The sequence below is a fragment of the Eleutherodactylus coqui genome, chromosome 10, assembly GCF_035609145.1.
Source record: "Eleutherodactylus coqui strain aEleCoq1 chromosome 10, aEleCoq1.hap1, whole genome shotgun sequence".
NCBI lineage: Eukaryota > Metazoa > Chordata > Amphibia > Anura > Eleutherodactylidae > Eleutherodactylus > Eleutherodactylus coqui.
The window spans coordinates 140,923,793-140,940,197 of record NC_089846.1 but is presented as its reverse complement, the minus strand read 5'-3'; the positions used below and the strand labels follow the sequence as shown (position 1 = coordinate 140,940,197).

Below are 16,405 nucleotides of genomic sequence, written 5' to 3'. Positions count from 1 at the left end.
TGTGGTACATACGGTGTTTTTGATCACTTTTATTGCGTTTTTGGGGAGGCAAAATGAAAAAAAATTGCATTTTGCCTCAGTTTTTAAGGGGTTTTTTTTACGCCTTTTGCCTTGCAGAATAAAAAGCCTGTTCAATTAATTGTACGCATCGTTATGGACATTACGATGCCAAATATATGGGATTTTAATTTAAAAAAATAATTAATGCTAATATGGAAAAAAGCACTTATTATATCCCTGTAGGGGACTTGTACAATAGCAGCTTTGATCGCTATGATAAAGCATTGCAGGACTTCTGTCCTACAATGTCTTATCGCTTGTATTAGCGATTATAGGAACTGGCAATGCAGGACGCCTATGGCAACCCGCCACTGCCCCCGCGATTACAACGGTCTGATGATGTCATAGAGGGAGCGCACTCCCTCTGTGAATCCTTTACATGCCGTGATCTACATTGATCACAGCAGAGAAGGGGTTAACAGCGGGGGTTGCTGTCCCAATGCACATCTGATCTTGACAAGGTTAAAGCGGTTATCTGTGGTTTTTAAATGCATGGCCTATAATATATATCAATATCTGATCGATGTGATCCGACTCTGCTGACGTCTGCCAATCAGCTGTTTGAGGGGGCTACATCTGTCGTCAATGTTTCCATCTTTATAGCCGATTGCAGTTACTCAGAATGGCGTACTTTCCATAGCGGTCATTCTCCGTACTGCGGATTTGTCCCATAGACTTCAGAAGTATACATTCTGAGTAACCGCAGTTTGCCGGACAGATGTGAACACTGAGGAGGGCGCAGCTCATGTACAAGCGTAGCGGCTGCCCCAGAGCCGGACCTCCACAGATCAGATACTGATGGGCTATCCTAAGAATCATCTATTTTACAAACCCGGATAAGACCTTTAAGATAAAACAGAGCACAATGGGACCCTGATGTTTGCAACAAGAAAGAACAGTCAGACTTTTTTATAGCCTGATGAGTCTTCCAGACCTTGAATTACTCAGCAGGTTTGGACGCAGGAGGGGATCCCAAGGTCTTCCTTTTTACGTTTCTCTCCTTTCGGACCAAATACTGGGTTGGATATAAAAAAGATCATCAAAAGCTGCATAAAACATGTATGCGTCAATCCAACATATTGTCACACGTCTGTAATACAGAGATGCAGCCGTATGCCAGAAGTATTCCATCGGTAGTTAATCTGTATTTGTTAGCACTGGGTTTTTCTACTGGGTAAATACAGATCTGTATAACACCCATGAATGCAAATATATAGGGGCAAAATGGGACAAAATAGCGCATGCTGTGATACAAGGCATACGTGGCGTGCAGAGTACTGCAATGTGCAGAGATTTGGCATACGTGGCGTGCAGAGTACTGCAATGTGCAGAGATTTGGCATACGTGGCCGTGCAGAGTACTGCATTAGCTCCATAGGACATTATTGCAGTTGTTTTTTCTTTCAAAGTGTTTTTATTGCTTTTTCATTAACCATACTTGTACATTATAACACATAAGGAAAACTTAATGATACTTTACGGCTCGTACGTGTGACGAGAAAATTTTTACATTTTAGGTTTCTTGTATGAAATCAACCAATAAAACTCCTTAAACTAAACAGTTTCCTATGCGTGTTGCTTCTTATAAATAACATTAACAAGAGGGAAAATTAAGTTCTAAACAGACATGAAGACAAGGGCAACAAGGAAGGGGGCGAAGGAGGGGGGGGGGGGTTATCCAGAGTCTATTCCTGACTCTACTAACTGTTAAATATATGTCACCTGCTCATTCACATTTGCCCGTGAGTAGCCATCTTGAGAACATGGGTGTATTTCGTATTGCATATTTTTCATACTGTGATTATCTTTGGTTGATAGAATTAGATACTTTGTAGCACAAATAGAAATGCCGATCTTCATATGTGTGACTGTTTCACATTTGTTCCACAGACCATCCTAGAGTGCGTCTTGAAAAAGGGTCTAGTCTACAATAAAGCCAATCCCATCTTCCATCACTGGAAAGTAGAAGAGAACAAGTTTGGCCTGACTTTCCAAAGCCCAGCGGATGCAGTCACATTTGAAAGGAGTGTGCAGGCTGCTATGGAGGAGCTGGTAGAAGGTTTGTGATAACGCCTATTGTTCTGTGGCATAAGATGCTATATAGATCAGGAGCATAACAGGAAGGGGGTGTATGTTGGCTCAGCATGTTCGCCTTGTTCTGACTATGATCTACAATTAGATAGATGGATGGATAGATTGATTGATTGGATGGATGTCTACAAGAGCCAGCAGATGCTTGGCCAGCGGCTCTATTCCCACAGAGATAAGCCATGTTGGAGACGTGTGGCACCCAATACATTGAAATAACATGCATGTTCCTCTAACCTGGATAAGTTACACAAGTCATCCCTCCCGAATACAATGGTGCAAGGAGTGTTGTCATTAGACTCTAGTGCAACGGAATAACATTCTATGGAGTGGTGAATGACACTACTCCATATTCACATCACATGGATGTACCTGGTGGGGAGGAGCCTGGGGAATACCTCTCGCCTGAGTGTGTTGTGCCAACAGGGAGGAACAGCGGAGGGTCTGTTATGGTCTGGGGATGTGTTACGTGGCATGGTCTCTGTCCGTTGGTTGTAGTGACAAGAACCATGACCACGGAGGTGACCCTGACATTGTAGACAGTAATGTGCTGCTGACAATGTGGTAATACTCTGGGAATGGTCGGCCATACTTCCAACCAGACAATGCGCCTCGTCACAGATCCAACACTGGTTTATGTTGGTTTGAGGATATGGATGTTTCACGATTGGACCGGCTGCACAGAGTCCCAACCTGAACCTACTGAACATCTTTGGGACGAACTGGAACATTGGATCAGGAAATATGAACAGCGTCCATCTTGTTTGAGAGAACTCACAAGATGTTTGCAGGATGAATGCAGGGAAATACCAGCTGAAGCGTACCAAATGATAGTAGAAAGTATATCATGGAGAGTCAAAGGAGGCCACACTAAGTATTAACATATGGAAAGAAAAGCTGCTTTTGATTCTTCCAATGACTTTTGGTAGGATGGTGTAGTTACTCTTATGCCTACAGTCACTTTAAAGAAGCTAACTATGAGGAAAAAAACTGCAAAACTACTCTCTATGGTAGAACAATATAAAAGAGATCACTTGATCCCATGCTGCTCTGATCCCTTCCGTTCCTGCGGGGACAGCGGGGACACCTGACTACTGCAGCCAATCACTGGATCAGTTCAGCAGTCACATGTCCCGTTGTCGGCATATCATCACTGCTGCAGCTGGAAGTAGAGAGCAGCGGGGAATTAGGCAATGTTGTGACGGGAGAGACAGAAGATCGGTTGAGTTTGCCTTCTTTTATGTTATTCCACTACATTGAACAGTTTTGCCAAAACATTCCCTTTGTTAACCCTTTAAGGTTGTTCTCACATGACGTTATTGGTCCACATATCTGTCCAGCTTATCTACTAGTTCCAGTATCTGAATTATTGCATTTGTTATAATTGTAGTCTATAGTTTAACATTCCCTTCCTCCTTATAGGGTCTTTGTCACATTCAACATCCTCATCATCATCCTCTTCCTCTCGAGAAGAAGCTCATGCTTTGGAGGATGTCATGCCAGTAAGTCTACAACGAAAGCTCCTCGTATACCAATGTTTTCTTTACTATGTCTGCCGGACCGAAGCATTTCTAATGTGCAGCTAAGATTTTAATGTCCATTATTGAACCTATATAAACCTGATCTCATTGTGTCCCAATCATTGATGGTGCAGAAACTATTCTCAGATACTCTGTGACAGTTATTAGAGGGGTTACTTCATTCGGGAAGCTCATATATAGTCAGAATGGACAGTGACTACAAAGAATATCTCTACCTCTAGAGGACCTGGCATGTGCGTGCATTATACAGTCGGCTCATTGATTTAAATGGGTACTGTGTCATTCTACATTTCTCCTGTGGTGGCGCTGCAAGAAAATTGAACACTTGGCAGGTTCCCCAAAGTTTACTTCATAATGTTGGGGGTTTACTTATCATCAGGGGGTTCTTCTAACAAAAGGTATTCCCAAAGCTGATAATCCCATTGGTGTCCAGCCTGGATTTACTAGAGTTTAATCTGTATATTGCTTATTGGTTTATTTATTTTCCTTTTTCATATTCTTAGCTTCATACAGATAGTGAATCATCTTCTAACAGCCGAAAGGAAATGTTACCAAAACACATCACCATCGTCACCAGTGAGTCATCCTCTAGCTGCTACGTGAGATCTCCTGTTTCTGAAGAATTTGGGTTTTCCACTGTTCCATCAGTCAGTCCAACCACACAGGTATATACAGCTGTCCATTGACGGTAAACATGTAAGGCTATGCTTACATCACCAGTGAATTTTATGTACAGCATATGCATCAAACGTAAAGCCCAGTATACAATTCCCTTTCCTATGTCACCCATAGGTTACCATGTAAAAGAAATGTATCCCATACTATATACATTTTATTGCGGCATAATTGACTATGCTTTTCAGTGCCGCTGAAAAAGAAGGATGCCTATGCATACCCCCAAATATAAACTAGAAGGATACTCTTTTGGCATACGCAGGGTAAATGGGGACCTATGGGAACAAATGACCTGGGCATTACCAGAGCATATGCAGGCAAGGAGACAGCTGCTGCTTTGGCCATAGCTGTCAGTCTCCATAGCTTCCATAGCTTTTTGAGGCCTCGATCACGTTTGTTGCCTTTTGCTCCCTGATGAACTCCATTGCTAGAGATGAGAAGTGTCTTGATTGACTAACATGTATTCACATCTCCTCTCAGTCACAGCCTTTAAAGCGTCTGTCCTTCCATGACGAAGAAGAACTTGAGAGCATCAACCCATGCAAAGATCTCTGGGTATCAAAGGGATATGAAGACTATCGGCGTGCAGCTCTACAGCAGCCTGAACAGCCCAAGTCTGACTTGAGAGTCCACTTCCAAAAAGCCACCGGGAGCAAAGCCAAGGAAAGGCACTTTCCAGGAGCTGCAAGCTCAACTACATCAGAAAGTGAGGGTCAGTTAAAGGACCCTAGGGCCTCCCCTTCCTGCAGGATTCATGGCACCCCTTCTCCTAAGTCTAAAGAACACTCTCATATTTCGGGGGAGGAGGACACAGCCACTGCACGTTGCGTCTATTGCAGGGACGTATTTAGCAGTGAAGAGAATGGCAGAGGCCAGTGCCAGGACGCTCCAGACCCCATAGAGCGTTGTGTCTACCAACTTTCCTGCATGTGGTGTGCTGAGAGCTTACTATACCACTGCATGTCAGACTCAGAGGGCGAATATTCGGACCCCTGCTCTTGCGACCCAGGGCATCCCCATTTCTGTATACGCTGGGCTGCCCTGGTGGCCTTGTCTCTTGTGGTCCCCTGCATGTGCTGCTACCTCCCATTACGGGCGTGCCACTGGTGCGGGGAACACTGTGGCTGTTGTGGGGGGAAGCATAAAGCGGTGCGGTGAGAGGAAAATAACAGGGTGCTAGGAGGAAAGTGTAATGTTCAGTTTTCAACCTCCTGAGAGCCAGCATATTTATATGGCAGATCTGCGCCAATCTTTGTAAGCGGGCACGTCATACAACTGACCCGATAGATATGTGTATTTCAGACAGGATATGGCTGCAGAGGCAACGACCTAACGAAAAGAGACAGGAGGCAATTCGATTAAAAACAGGTGGTTCTGACAAACCATTTATATGTATTACAGGTTTGAAGGGAAATTCCACAGAAGACCAAAAAATGAGCCGCGGTTGTACGAAATCCAAAGTACAATCGGGCGTTTCATCATTTGACACCACCTATAGTTTTCGCTACGGGGGCAGACTGGATATAACTATCGGTCATGCGTTTACTAGTGTTAACACACCCCTGTATCTGGAACCTATAGAGTATAATGGCATTTGGGTAACAGGGTAATCATTTTGCTCTTGGATTCATTCAAATTGAAGACTTGTGCCATGAAGTCTCTACAAGGGTCTTACATCACACTCATTTTCAAAGGTCTTGAAGACCACTACCTTGATGTGTCCTTCATAGACTCCAATGAGTTTCATATGATGTGATCATCTAATTATCCATAAAATGGAATTTTATTTCCCTTCCAATGAAAATGGCAACTAAATTCAGCCAAGCGGTAAAACTATTGAAACATTGATGATATAAGGCCAATCATGGAAAAAAACCATCATTAGTTATCACTGCTAACATGGCTGTACTTATAGCATTATCCTCATGATAGTGTATTTTGGTCTTCTGTGGAGCGACATCTCCTTTCTGTAATTACTATCAGCAAAGTTGGCTTGTGGACCAAAGCTTGGATGGACAGAAAAGTGAAGATGGCAGAGATATTAGCTATGGGAAAGCACCACGTCTTCGCATTTAGCTAGCCACTCTGTATCTACATCTCAAATGCTGAGGTCCATCCAGAAAATTTAGACCATCTCAGTGTAAAGGAAATTGCTGTTTGAAGTGGGTCAAGCCGTGTTTGGTTGGACAGTGGCCGAGTAATTTTGACTGAATCAACTGTGCTCCCTCAATGGTGTTCTTATACCTGAGCCTGTTCTTTGGTGTATTTTCCTTCCCTATCCATGTTTACACCAATGACAAAATAGAATATCCATACTGGAGGAGAATGTTCTACTAAAACAGCTATAGAAAGGGGCACCTAGTAGTAATTTATACATGGAAAGCCAATAGCTGTGACTTTTGTACAGCTGTTTTTGTAAGAAAGACACCTTCACCCAGAAAAAGCGGACGTGTCAAGGTTTTACTCCAGTTATTAGAAGAAGTCATTGCAAGGATATCATTCTATGTGGCTGAATTACACTGGTAGAATACTGGGAAAGGCTAGACCCAAAATGGAAACCACTTCTTCATTTCTAGGTATACATCCAAAAGTTTTCTGAAGTTCTTAAGTTTTGAATTTTCATGAGTTTACGGTGTTCCATAGTTCTCAATGTGGTGCCTGAAATGGCCTGTTGATATCTCATGAACAGGTAGGCCAGGAATAAAAATGATGGTCCTTAGCAACATCAATTACTATGAAGCCAACTGTTGACGTGTTTGGATGTTCTCATATGTTGCTCGAGGAAGTGCAGATAATGTAATCATCCCTGTGCGCTCGCTGTCAGCAGGTCATTTCAGGCAAACATGCTGTTTTCTGGATGACACCGGTATACAGTAGATTTCAGTTATTGTATTTATTATGGAACATCGTTTTATTCTGAGTGGGTTCATCCTTTATGGACTTGCAGATGATTAGGCATGTAATGGTCACTATGAGTCAGAGGAATCATTTAATAACATAGGAGTGCCTGGATTTTATACAAAAATGGCGTCCCAACCAAGAATTATTTGTTTCTTTTTAGAGATTTTTTGACTTAAAAAGACAATCAATGTAAGTGAGACGCATTTGTCCTGAGTGGGGCCTTGTTCTATTGAGCAGTGACCACATGCTGGCTTGGGGGTTAGTTATACCTCAGGAGACCGCTTGGATTAGTCGTATCAGTCGGCAGATTTTGCCTATCCTCCATCCATTGTTAAATTCATTAGATTTTTTGAAATATATAATTATAGAAAAACAGCAATTTGAGCCTTTTTCTCCTAAAAACCTAAGGAATAGTATCACAAACTTATTAATCAGGATTGCAACCTTAATGCAAACTCTAATATGTAGCCCAAACTAGCATAAATTCTAGCACATATTTGCACCAGTTCACAGCTACTATAGATGTGCCTATCTGGTGCACAAACTGCTTCTTAATACATTTGGTGCATTGGCACACTGCTACTAAAGACTGGCATACAGTTACCAGTCCTTTGTAACTTCTGCATATATGAGTATTATGTTATGCCGCTGCTGGACGCTCATCGGGGATTGTGTAGTCACGGCCACGGGACCTGTAATTATAAAAAGAAGCCGCTCCATTTTCCATACATGCATTACTATAGGGGATGAACATTGTCATTGCTTGTACTTGAAATCTGCCACCATCTGTTTTTCTGCCCTCTCTAAGGGCAGCATAATATAGTGACAGTGATATATCTGCTATCTGTTTCATGCAGTAGTTTAGGGAAAACTTGCATTTTATTAGCAGCAGCCACATATAGGGAACGGGTCGTTTACATTCATGAGCTCCAGTCCGCCCTGCCCACCCAGGGGACTAGCTGTGCCCACCCCTATGAACGCTAATAGGGAGACAGCTGCCAATCAGTGGCCAGAGAGTGGGGTGTGCATAGCTAGCCCCATAGGTGTGCTGGGCTAACTGGAGCTCAGGTAGTCCGCTAGGTGTGTGCGGCTACTAATAAAATGTAAGTTTCTTACAAACCACTGCACGTATACAGACAGCAGACATATGCCACCAGCCTGCCTGTCACTATCTTAGGCTACACTCAGAGACCGCAGCCAGATGATGGTGGCAGATTCCCTTTAATGGTGCAAGTCCTTTCTAGATTTCACCAGTAGCTGGCTTGCGGTTGTCAACCTTGATCACCTATGTTTGCCAATATCACTAATGAGCCGGAGGTTGACTGACTACTATCTGTGGCACCACTTGTCTATGAGTGGATGCAATATGAATGCCCAATCCAACCCCCGTTACAGGAGTCTGGCAGCTCCAACAACCATTATATTTTCTGAAAACAAGGGGACCTTCTGGCATGAAAACAACGTAGGTAGGTGTCTTTAGTGAAAGTGAGAAGCCAGATTTGGGGGCCCCATTAGTTTAGTAATTGTTGATTATAATTAATGACCATTTGCAACTGAGGATCACATCTAATTGGTATCTTCCTGACTGCGATTACGTTTTTGCGCAGTCTATATGGCGGTAAATCAAGAGACAATTGCTTGGCTTCTAAGAAGGTATTTCTGCCCTTCATGTACGGTCTAACTGGACAAGTGCAGAAGATAATCTTATTTCTCTCTCAATGGAAGGACAGCCTCATTAAGGGAAATGTGGTCTCACAGGAAGGTGGTTGCTAGAAGACGATCATACTGTATGTACACTCACTACTGAAAATAATCCATCAGTCGGGTTCAGGAGAGGGAGGAGATGACTAGCAACCCATGCAAAGAATTGTTTGCATTGGTTTCTTACATGACCCTCCTCTCTGATAGTAACGGGGATTCCAAATTAGAGACTTCGCTAATATATTCAACTTGCATAATTATGTTTGATGTAAGAAGTAGCAATCCAAAAGGAGAACATGGCAACTGCAAGGAAATCGGATTCCCTGCAGTAGCCTTCATGGCCCATCAATAGACGACCAGTTATGCTTATGAGATGCGGACTATTGATGAAGGCACTGTAGAGTAGCCACTTGGCCATATTATTTCCCTGGAGCTTCCTTTGGATTGCTCTTGATCTCTTGATAGTTTTGCAATTGAAAATGTATTACGGTACATTGTGGAATTATTCCAAATGGAGGAAACTCTGTACCAGAAATCTACGAAGGGGATCATCTGTGAGTATATTACTCCTGAGGATCAGGTGCTGCGGATATTTTGTAAAGCACTCTAGTCATGGAAGTAGGGCCCAGGCCGAGATCTCAGGGACCGCACCTTTGCTCATGCACATCCATGCAATCGTTCTGCGAGTACACAGCTTGTCTCTAGAATGATTTGATGGCGGTGTATGTGTAATCATACACACAGTGAGGTCCCCAAGATCCAGGCTGGAGGACTACATTGTATTAAAGAGTTTCCCTATTACTAACCCTGCATGTCTGTGACTAGAGTTTATAAGGCCCAGGTTCTCTAGTAACTTAAAGGGGTTGTATGACATTAGGAAAAAGGGGAATTGCTGAGCTGCCAAAGCGGACACAACCTAAGGACAAAGTGATGTTGTTTCTAATCTGATTCAACTCTTTTATGTCATCTCTATGACTTTGTCTTGGAGTCAATGGAAATATTTAACTGCCTTTGTGCGATTCCTGCATGATAGGTGATTTTCCACTGGCTTAAATGCGTCTGTGCCATAGTGTCTTGTGGCAGAAAATTGCCATCTGCTGCCACTTTTTTGCTGCCTGATTCCCTTGCCATATCATTTGGTGGTACAAATTGCCATGCAGCCTGGGCCTCTACTCTAGTCCATCTACAGACGGCTTGGGATGGATCACATTGTTACTATATGTTATATAGAATACCCAGCTCTGTTGTCTTTGACAGTAGCATTCAACTAGCTGTATACGGTGCAGTCTACTATGAAAGAGGAACAGAAGTGCAGCCTGATGCCCATTTTCAATGGGGGAAAATCCAGCCTTTTCTATCTGTAGCCCCTTCTATACTATGATGAGTCCTGATGCACAGTAAGCACCTCCAAAACTTAACCAAACGATATAGCAATCTGCACAATAACTTCCATCTTCACTTCATACGTGTCATTGTTGGAAGCCACTTTATCCTGTTACACATTTTAGGACATAAGCATTACCGATAGAACGTTTCCAAACTTGTACCCATCAATGGCCAGTTGGCATTATCCCAATGCACATTATAATGACAATCTATTTTTCTTCCCCTCGGTTCCATGAAAATCGTGAGCCTTAGAGGAGGATTCCACCTTTAGACTATTTTCATGGATTGGTTTGCATAAGACCCTCTGCATTTTACTACATATATTGCTTCTATGTGTCGTTAGTACGCAGCTCCTTCCTGGTGCAGCGGGGGATGTGTCCCTCCATGCGCCTTTTCTGAGTTGCATTAGTTTTTTTTTGCAGTCCAATAGAAGTCAGGGAAAAGTCTGCAAGACCACCAAATGTAAGTTTTGGTGCCACCACTTTGAAGTTCTATTAGTTGGCTACCAATGGTGGTTATGTATTCACATGTCCCTGGCAAAGTAATTGATACTCATGGTGCTTGTTTAAAATAAGACTTCAGACAAAGCTGATCTAATGTGTTATGCCTATGTAGAGCCAAATGGGGTGGTGAATGACACAGAGACTCTAAGAGAGACCAAAGAGAGGTTTCCTGTGCCACGCACTGCAAGATTAACGGCTCTCTGCTAACATCAATACAGGCTCATGAACATACAGATTATGGAACATAATGCACAGTCTCTCTTTGGGGGTTGACACTTTTTCAGCTCTAAGGTTGTTTTCTGTTTCCCTTTGCAAAGTATCTCAGTCTCAAATTAAGAATTTTCTACACTCCCCACCGGGGTAAATGACTCCCTGTAGCTCAAGCAAATGCAATGAGAAACCATTGTAGCACACCTGCTGGGTAATTATTACCTGCCTTCTTGATGTGCACACCTACAGTCTTTTCAGAGGTTGGCCTCACTTACAGTTCGATCCGTGGGAGTTGCAGCTTCCACCAACCCAAGCAACCCTCACAACGTTGTCTGGGGTTGGGAGCGCTACTCTGTGCTCCTCTCTCCATCTCTTTGTTGGCACTAATCAGTTGTGCCACTCTCCGCGCTGTTGCAATCCTCCTTCCCTGTCACAGCAAGTAGCATCTTGCTCTTCAGTCCGGCACCTTCTCAACTCACTATGCAGTTAAAATGTTCTCATTTTGCATTGGTGCATCCTCCTCTCACACAAAGTCCAGTGAGCATGCTCAGATTGTTGCACCAAAGTTTGGCGCATCTCTCTCATTACATCTCTATCCCAACATTACACACTGTTGTGAGTCCCTTACACCCTCACACCCCTCACTAGGCATAATACAATGATTCAGCTTTTTCTGAAGTGTCCCTCTAAATACCATGTTTTAAAAGCAAATTAAACATGTTTAGATTCGAGACAAGGCTATGGAGCCAATGGCTGCTAAGAAGAATTGTGCCTCCTATATTGCTGCACTGTGAGCTTAGTTCTTGATAGCACAGTACAACTGTGTAGTTGCCATAGAAAATACAATTTAAAGGGAGTTTTCCACCTAAAACATAAAATTGCCCATATATTACCTAATCAGAAGTTAGAGCAGTTGCCAAAGTTTAGTGATTACGGTTTATTTACTTAAAGAGGTATTAGCACTTTTACTGTTTTGTTGCAGCGGCCATTTTTTTAAAGTGACAACAGGAAGTATTGGTTGTCATATTAGAATTCTTTATCAAAAACTGGCGGTGCCCTGTATATAAAGCAGAAAATAGGATTCTTATGAGAGGCGGCAATATGTATTGACTTTTTTGCTTTTCCCAGGCAAGCAAATGTTTCCAAGAAGGGGAAAGCATCCGCCTCTGGTCTGGCTACTTGTTGGGTGCCTGTTACAGTATACTGACTCTGTTCTAGTCCTGTTATGATCATACAAGTGCAACGAGGACTACAGTTATCAGAGATATGTCTTGTAACCAGTGGTGCATCAGTATACCCATTAGACGACTAGGACATATTTTTAGACAAACTTTAGTGACAGCAAGCAGAGATCTAAGAGGAATTAATATGGAAAGTATATAGGAAAATTCTATAACTTTTCAGCACAGAATGAATACATTTTATTTGTTGAAAGTGGAAAACACCTTTAAATTGTTTGGACTGTGAGTGGTTGCTCTGGGCAACAAGGCCAATTCTCTGATTGCTCTACCCAGGAATAAATGGGGCTCTGTAGGACTCACATAGGTTTGTAGAGAGGACATGGTGCCATTTAGCATCTGCTAACAGATAGATATCCTGTACTTCTTGGCAAAGCCGAAGGAATAAAGTAGTGCAACATATGTTGTAAATATTGCAGGAGGGTGTTAAAGTTAGAGGACCCCTTTAAGCTGAATTGGTAGGTACCAGAGAAGGAGTGAATCCTTGATATGTTGAGGCCTCCTGAGAGAACAGTCACCTCCTCATCCAAATCCACATGGTCACTGCAGACAGAGGTGCAGCTCGGCATCATATCCAACTACGCCACACACACACATATACACACAAGCCTGTAAAGTTTGCACTAGCTGTGCAGTGTTCTGTATATTGCTGGAATGTTTTATTGCTATTTTGTATCAAACAAACAAAGGTTGCTATTAAATAATTTTTTTGTGGTTGGAGCTAATATCTTTTTTTTTCTCTTGAGGAATATATTGTGTTTTTCTACTGTTATTTTGTACAGAAAGATGGAAGGTAAAATAGATCTTATTGTTATTTTGTTTTTGCCTCCTAGAAGCATAAAGTGCGGCTGTCGCTGCTCCTGTGGAAGGCGCTTATTTTGTGGTGCCGTCACAGAGGTGCCTCCTGCTCTGGGATACCCGTAATGCATTGATAAGCTCCGCCCATAAACTAGCCTCTTCCGCGGTGAGCAGGCGACGGCTCCACCTTACAGAAGAATACAATATTTAAAGAAAAATGTTGACTATATTTAAATTTTAATAAACTTTGCGATTTCTTTCATTTAAATTGACCTATTTTTTAATTGTGTTTGATATTTGGTTCTGATGCTCTTCCTTACGATCCGGATAGATTGCAAGGTTCAAATCTATTTAATTTTGCATATTACAGATGGTATCTTGATTATGGTTCTTCCCTCAGTTTCTTACTGTAACACCCAGATGAATCCCCTTCATTCCTTCTGATAGTTAAGTGTTTCAGAATATGATTTCATCATTAAATATGATTATTTTTTAAAGAACGACAAATCCGTGTACTTTGTTCCATTTTCTTATGTCAATGTGGTTCTGCTGGCGTGTGTGTGAAAGTGCCGATAAACAAAGTTGCCTACATTTGCGCAATGACGACAAGCCATAATTTATTTGAAGGGGTTCTCTGGGACTTTTACTATTGATGACCTATCCTCTGATTGGTGGGGGTCTGTCGCTTGGGATCCCCATGATCAGATGATCTCCGGGTAGTGCAGTGTGTAGCTGGAAGCAGATAGCGCTGCCCGTATTGCAGTGGCCTGGTTTGGTTCTGCAGCATAGTTCCCATTGACTTCAATGGAAGCTCTACATATAATAGCAAACCTGGTTACTGCAATATTGACAGCGGGCCCAGGAATCAGCTGATAGGTGGGAATCCTGAATGGCTGACCTCCGCCGATCATCTATTGATGACCTATCCTAAGGTGATCAGTAGTAAAAGTCGCAGAGAACCCCTTTAAAAGAACCCCACAAACTTATATAGGCTATTTCCTTAGGGCCAATTCATGCAGTCCTGGTTACAGAAGAAGTGATTAGAACTGTAAGGCATCGGCATCGGATGGTGTGCTGTCAGTAAAGTCATGAGCGCCCCTGTCCACCGGTAGTTTTGCTACGAAGTCGTCAGGGATGGGGTTAAAACAAAAGTAAAAAGGGGCCACCCCCTGAAAGGAGCTGCCCTTGGCATCGGAGCTCCAGTACCTGGGAGTAAATACGGTCCTGGGGTTACACAGCGCTACACACATTTATTCAAAAAGGTTGTCTCCTCAGATCATAAGGCAGCTGCTGCGGTGATGACTTAGTTGGCGCAGGTCTGGCTCTCGGCATTGTCAGCCAACAGCGGGTGAAGTATTCCTTGGTCAAACATTTCCCTTGGAGTGGGGTGAGCTGTTCTGGCTCATACAGTAGGGTCCCAAACAGAGGACCTCTCTAAGATGTCTATTTGCCCTCAAGATGCCCCTAACTTAATGGCTTGGAATAAGAAGTAGAGCATGACCCTCTTCATCAGAAGACAAAATGAGTCCGGCCCCCAGACTCAGACCTCAAGGTGTGTTCAGCTTCAGAATCCTAAATATATTCAGATCCCCGGAGAAGATGATAGACTGCATGGCAGTGAATAGATATATGTGGGTCGGATCTGTTACTGTTTGCAGCCAGTTGGCACATCATATGGCTCTGCTCTATATAATGTACTGTATATGCTGGTAATATCCGATCACTGGGACCCCCAATAAGGCTATTACTACGTAGTGACTTGGTCATGACACGTCATCCTGCCTGCATCACAAGTGACGTCAGTGAATGTGGTCACATTGGGACTTGCAGGTTGCCACCTGATCTTTACATGAAATATAGCCGGTTTGGATATCTGGTGATTTATGAGCCATGATGCGACCGCAGTCACTTGCATTACAGGACAACACTGCAATCTTTGTGCAACACGTCTCAGGGCCCAAATCACTGTATAGCATGAGGCTGGGTTCACGCAGGGCGGAATGTCCATGCAGACCTACATTTACCGTAGCAGCAAAGTGGATGAGATGTTGAACATCTTGCCGCAGCATGTCAATTTTATGGCCGTTTTCGCTACGGAATTCACCTCTTCTCAATGAATTCTGCACAAAACGCAATAAAACCCGCTTCAACATCAGCACCAAATGCTGCAGGTTTTGAGGCAGGCTTCCCACTGATCTGCAGCGCTATCGTGTGGACCGAGCCTAAGGCTTCATGTCCACCGGCGGGTCGTATTCTGCATGCGGGAGCCCGCAGCGGAAACCAACCCTGACCGCGGACCCTGCTTACTTGTCCGGGTCTTCCTTTTTCTGTACTGCGGATGTGCGCAAAAGTGGCGCACCGGCGCACATGCACAGCAAATTTTTTTCTAAAGCTCCTGCTTTCCCGCGAAATCCACAGCCCTTCTGCAGTGTCAGCTGCGGACGGGCCGCGAATTGGATAGGATCCATTAACTTCAATGTAAGTCGTCCGTGTGGGAACCATACTGAAATGCTGCGATTTGATTTCTGCACCCAAAGATCCGCAAATGAAATCCGCGTGCTTCAATTCAGGTGCGGATGCCCATGTTTCCCTATGGGCGGCTTGAACTGCGGATCATCCGTGCGGGTGCCCAGTGTGGATTCCGCAATTCAAATCCGCCCGTGGACATTGGGCCTAAAGGAGTGACACAATAGGGACATGTACATGCGGCAACATCTGACTTGGAGCTGTGGCCTGACTCAGCACTGAGCCTCGGAGACCTGCCGCAGACCCACATGTGGATGAGCCCCATTAGTTCAGATATCCCCATGCAGATTCAGCGTCACTCCTTTTTTTTGAGAGGCGAACATAAAGGTATTCTAAAAACTGCTTCTTGATCGTTTTGCGCTGATGTCCGCTCTGCCCGCGCTGAAACGTGCTTAACCCCTTAGTGACCAGCCGATTTTGTGCCAAGTGATTTTCATAGTTGCATTGAAAGACCCATAAGGCTGATCTGACACGGGCGAGTGCGATATCGCGCTCACCAACATGCGACGTCCCTGTGGATGCGAGGTGTTTTTCTGTTAGAACCCCTCGTATCACTTCAGGGAGCCGCTTTCAGCCGCGGCGGAGGATCACGGAGTGTTTCCCATTGTTGTCAATGGGTACACCTTGCATCGCAGCACATTCGCGTGCACCTCGCATTCCGTGTGATGCCGTGCCGGCCCCGCTGATAACAATAGCCGATGTGAGGAGTTCCGAGGGAATGCCTGAAGATAGGACATGCCGCAATTCTTTCCTTAGCTGCGATGCGGGAAAAAATCCCT

General features: G+C 43.7%; 1 protein-coding gene across 1 annotated transcript in view; it reads left to right on the top strand.

Annotated features, from left to right (window-relative positions):
- LOC136579852 (sprouty-related, EVH1 domain-containing protein 2-like) overlaps nucleotides 1-5,521 on the top strand; it is a 29,741-nt gene extending 24,220 nt beyond the window's left edge. The window contains exons 3-6 of the mRNA XM_066579907.1: nucleotides 1,950-2,118; nucleotides 3,570-3,649; nucleotides 4,192-4,353; nucleotides 4,844-5,521. Coding sequence (XP_066436004.1) covers nucleotides 1,950-2,118; nucleotides 3,570-3,649; nucleotides 4,192-4,353; nucleotides 4,844-5,521 — 1,089 coding nt within the window. The remainder of the gene's footprint in view (nucleotides 1-1,949; nucleotides 2,119-3,569; nucleotides 3,650-4,191; nucleotides 4,354-4,843) is intronic.
- The last annotated feature ends 10,884 nt before the right edge of the window (nucleotides 5,522-16,405 follow it).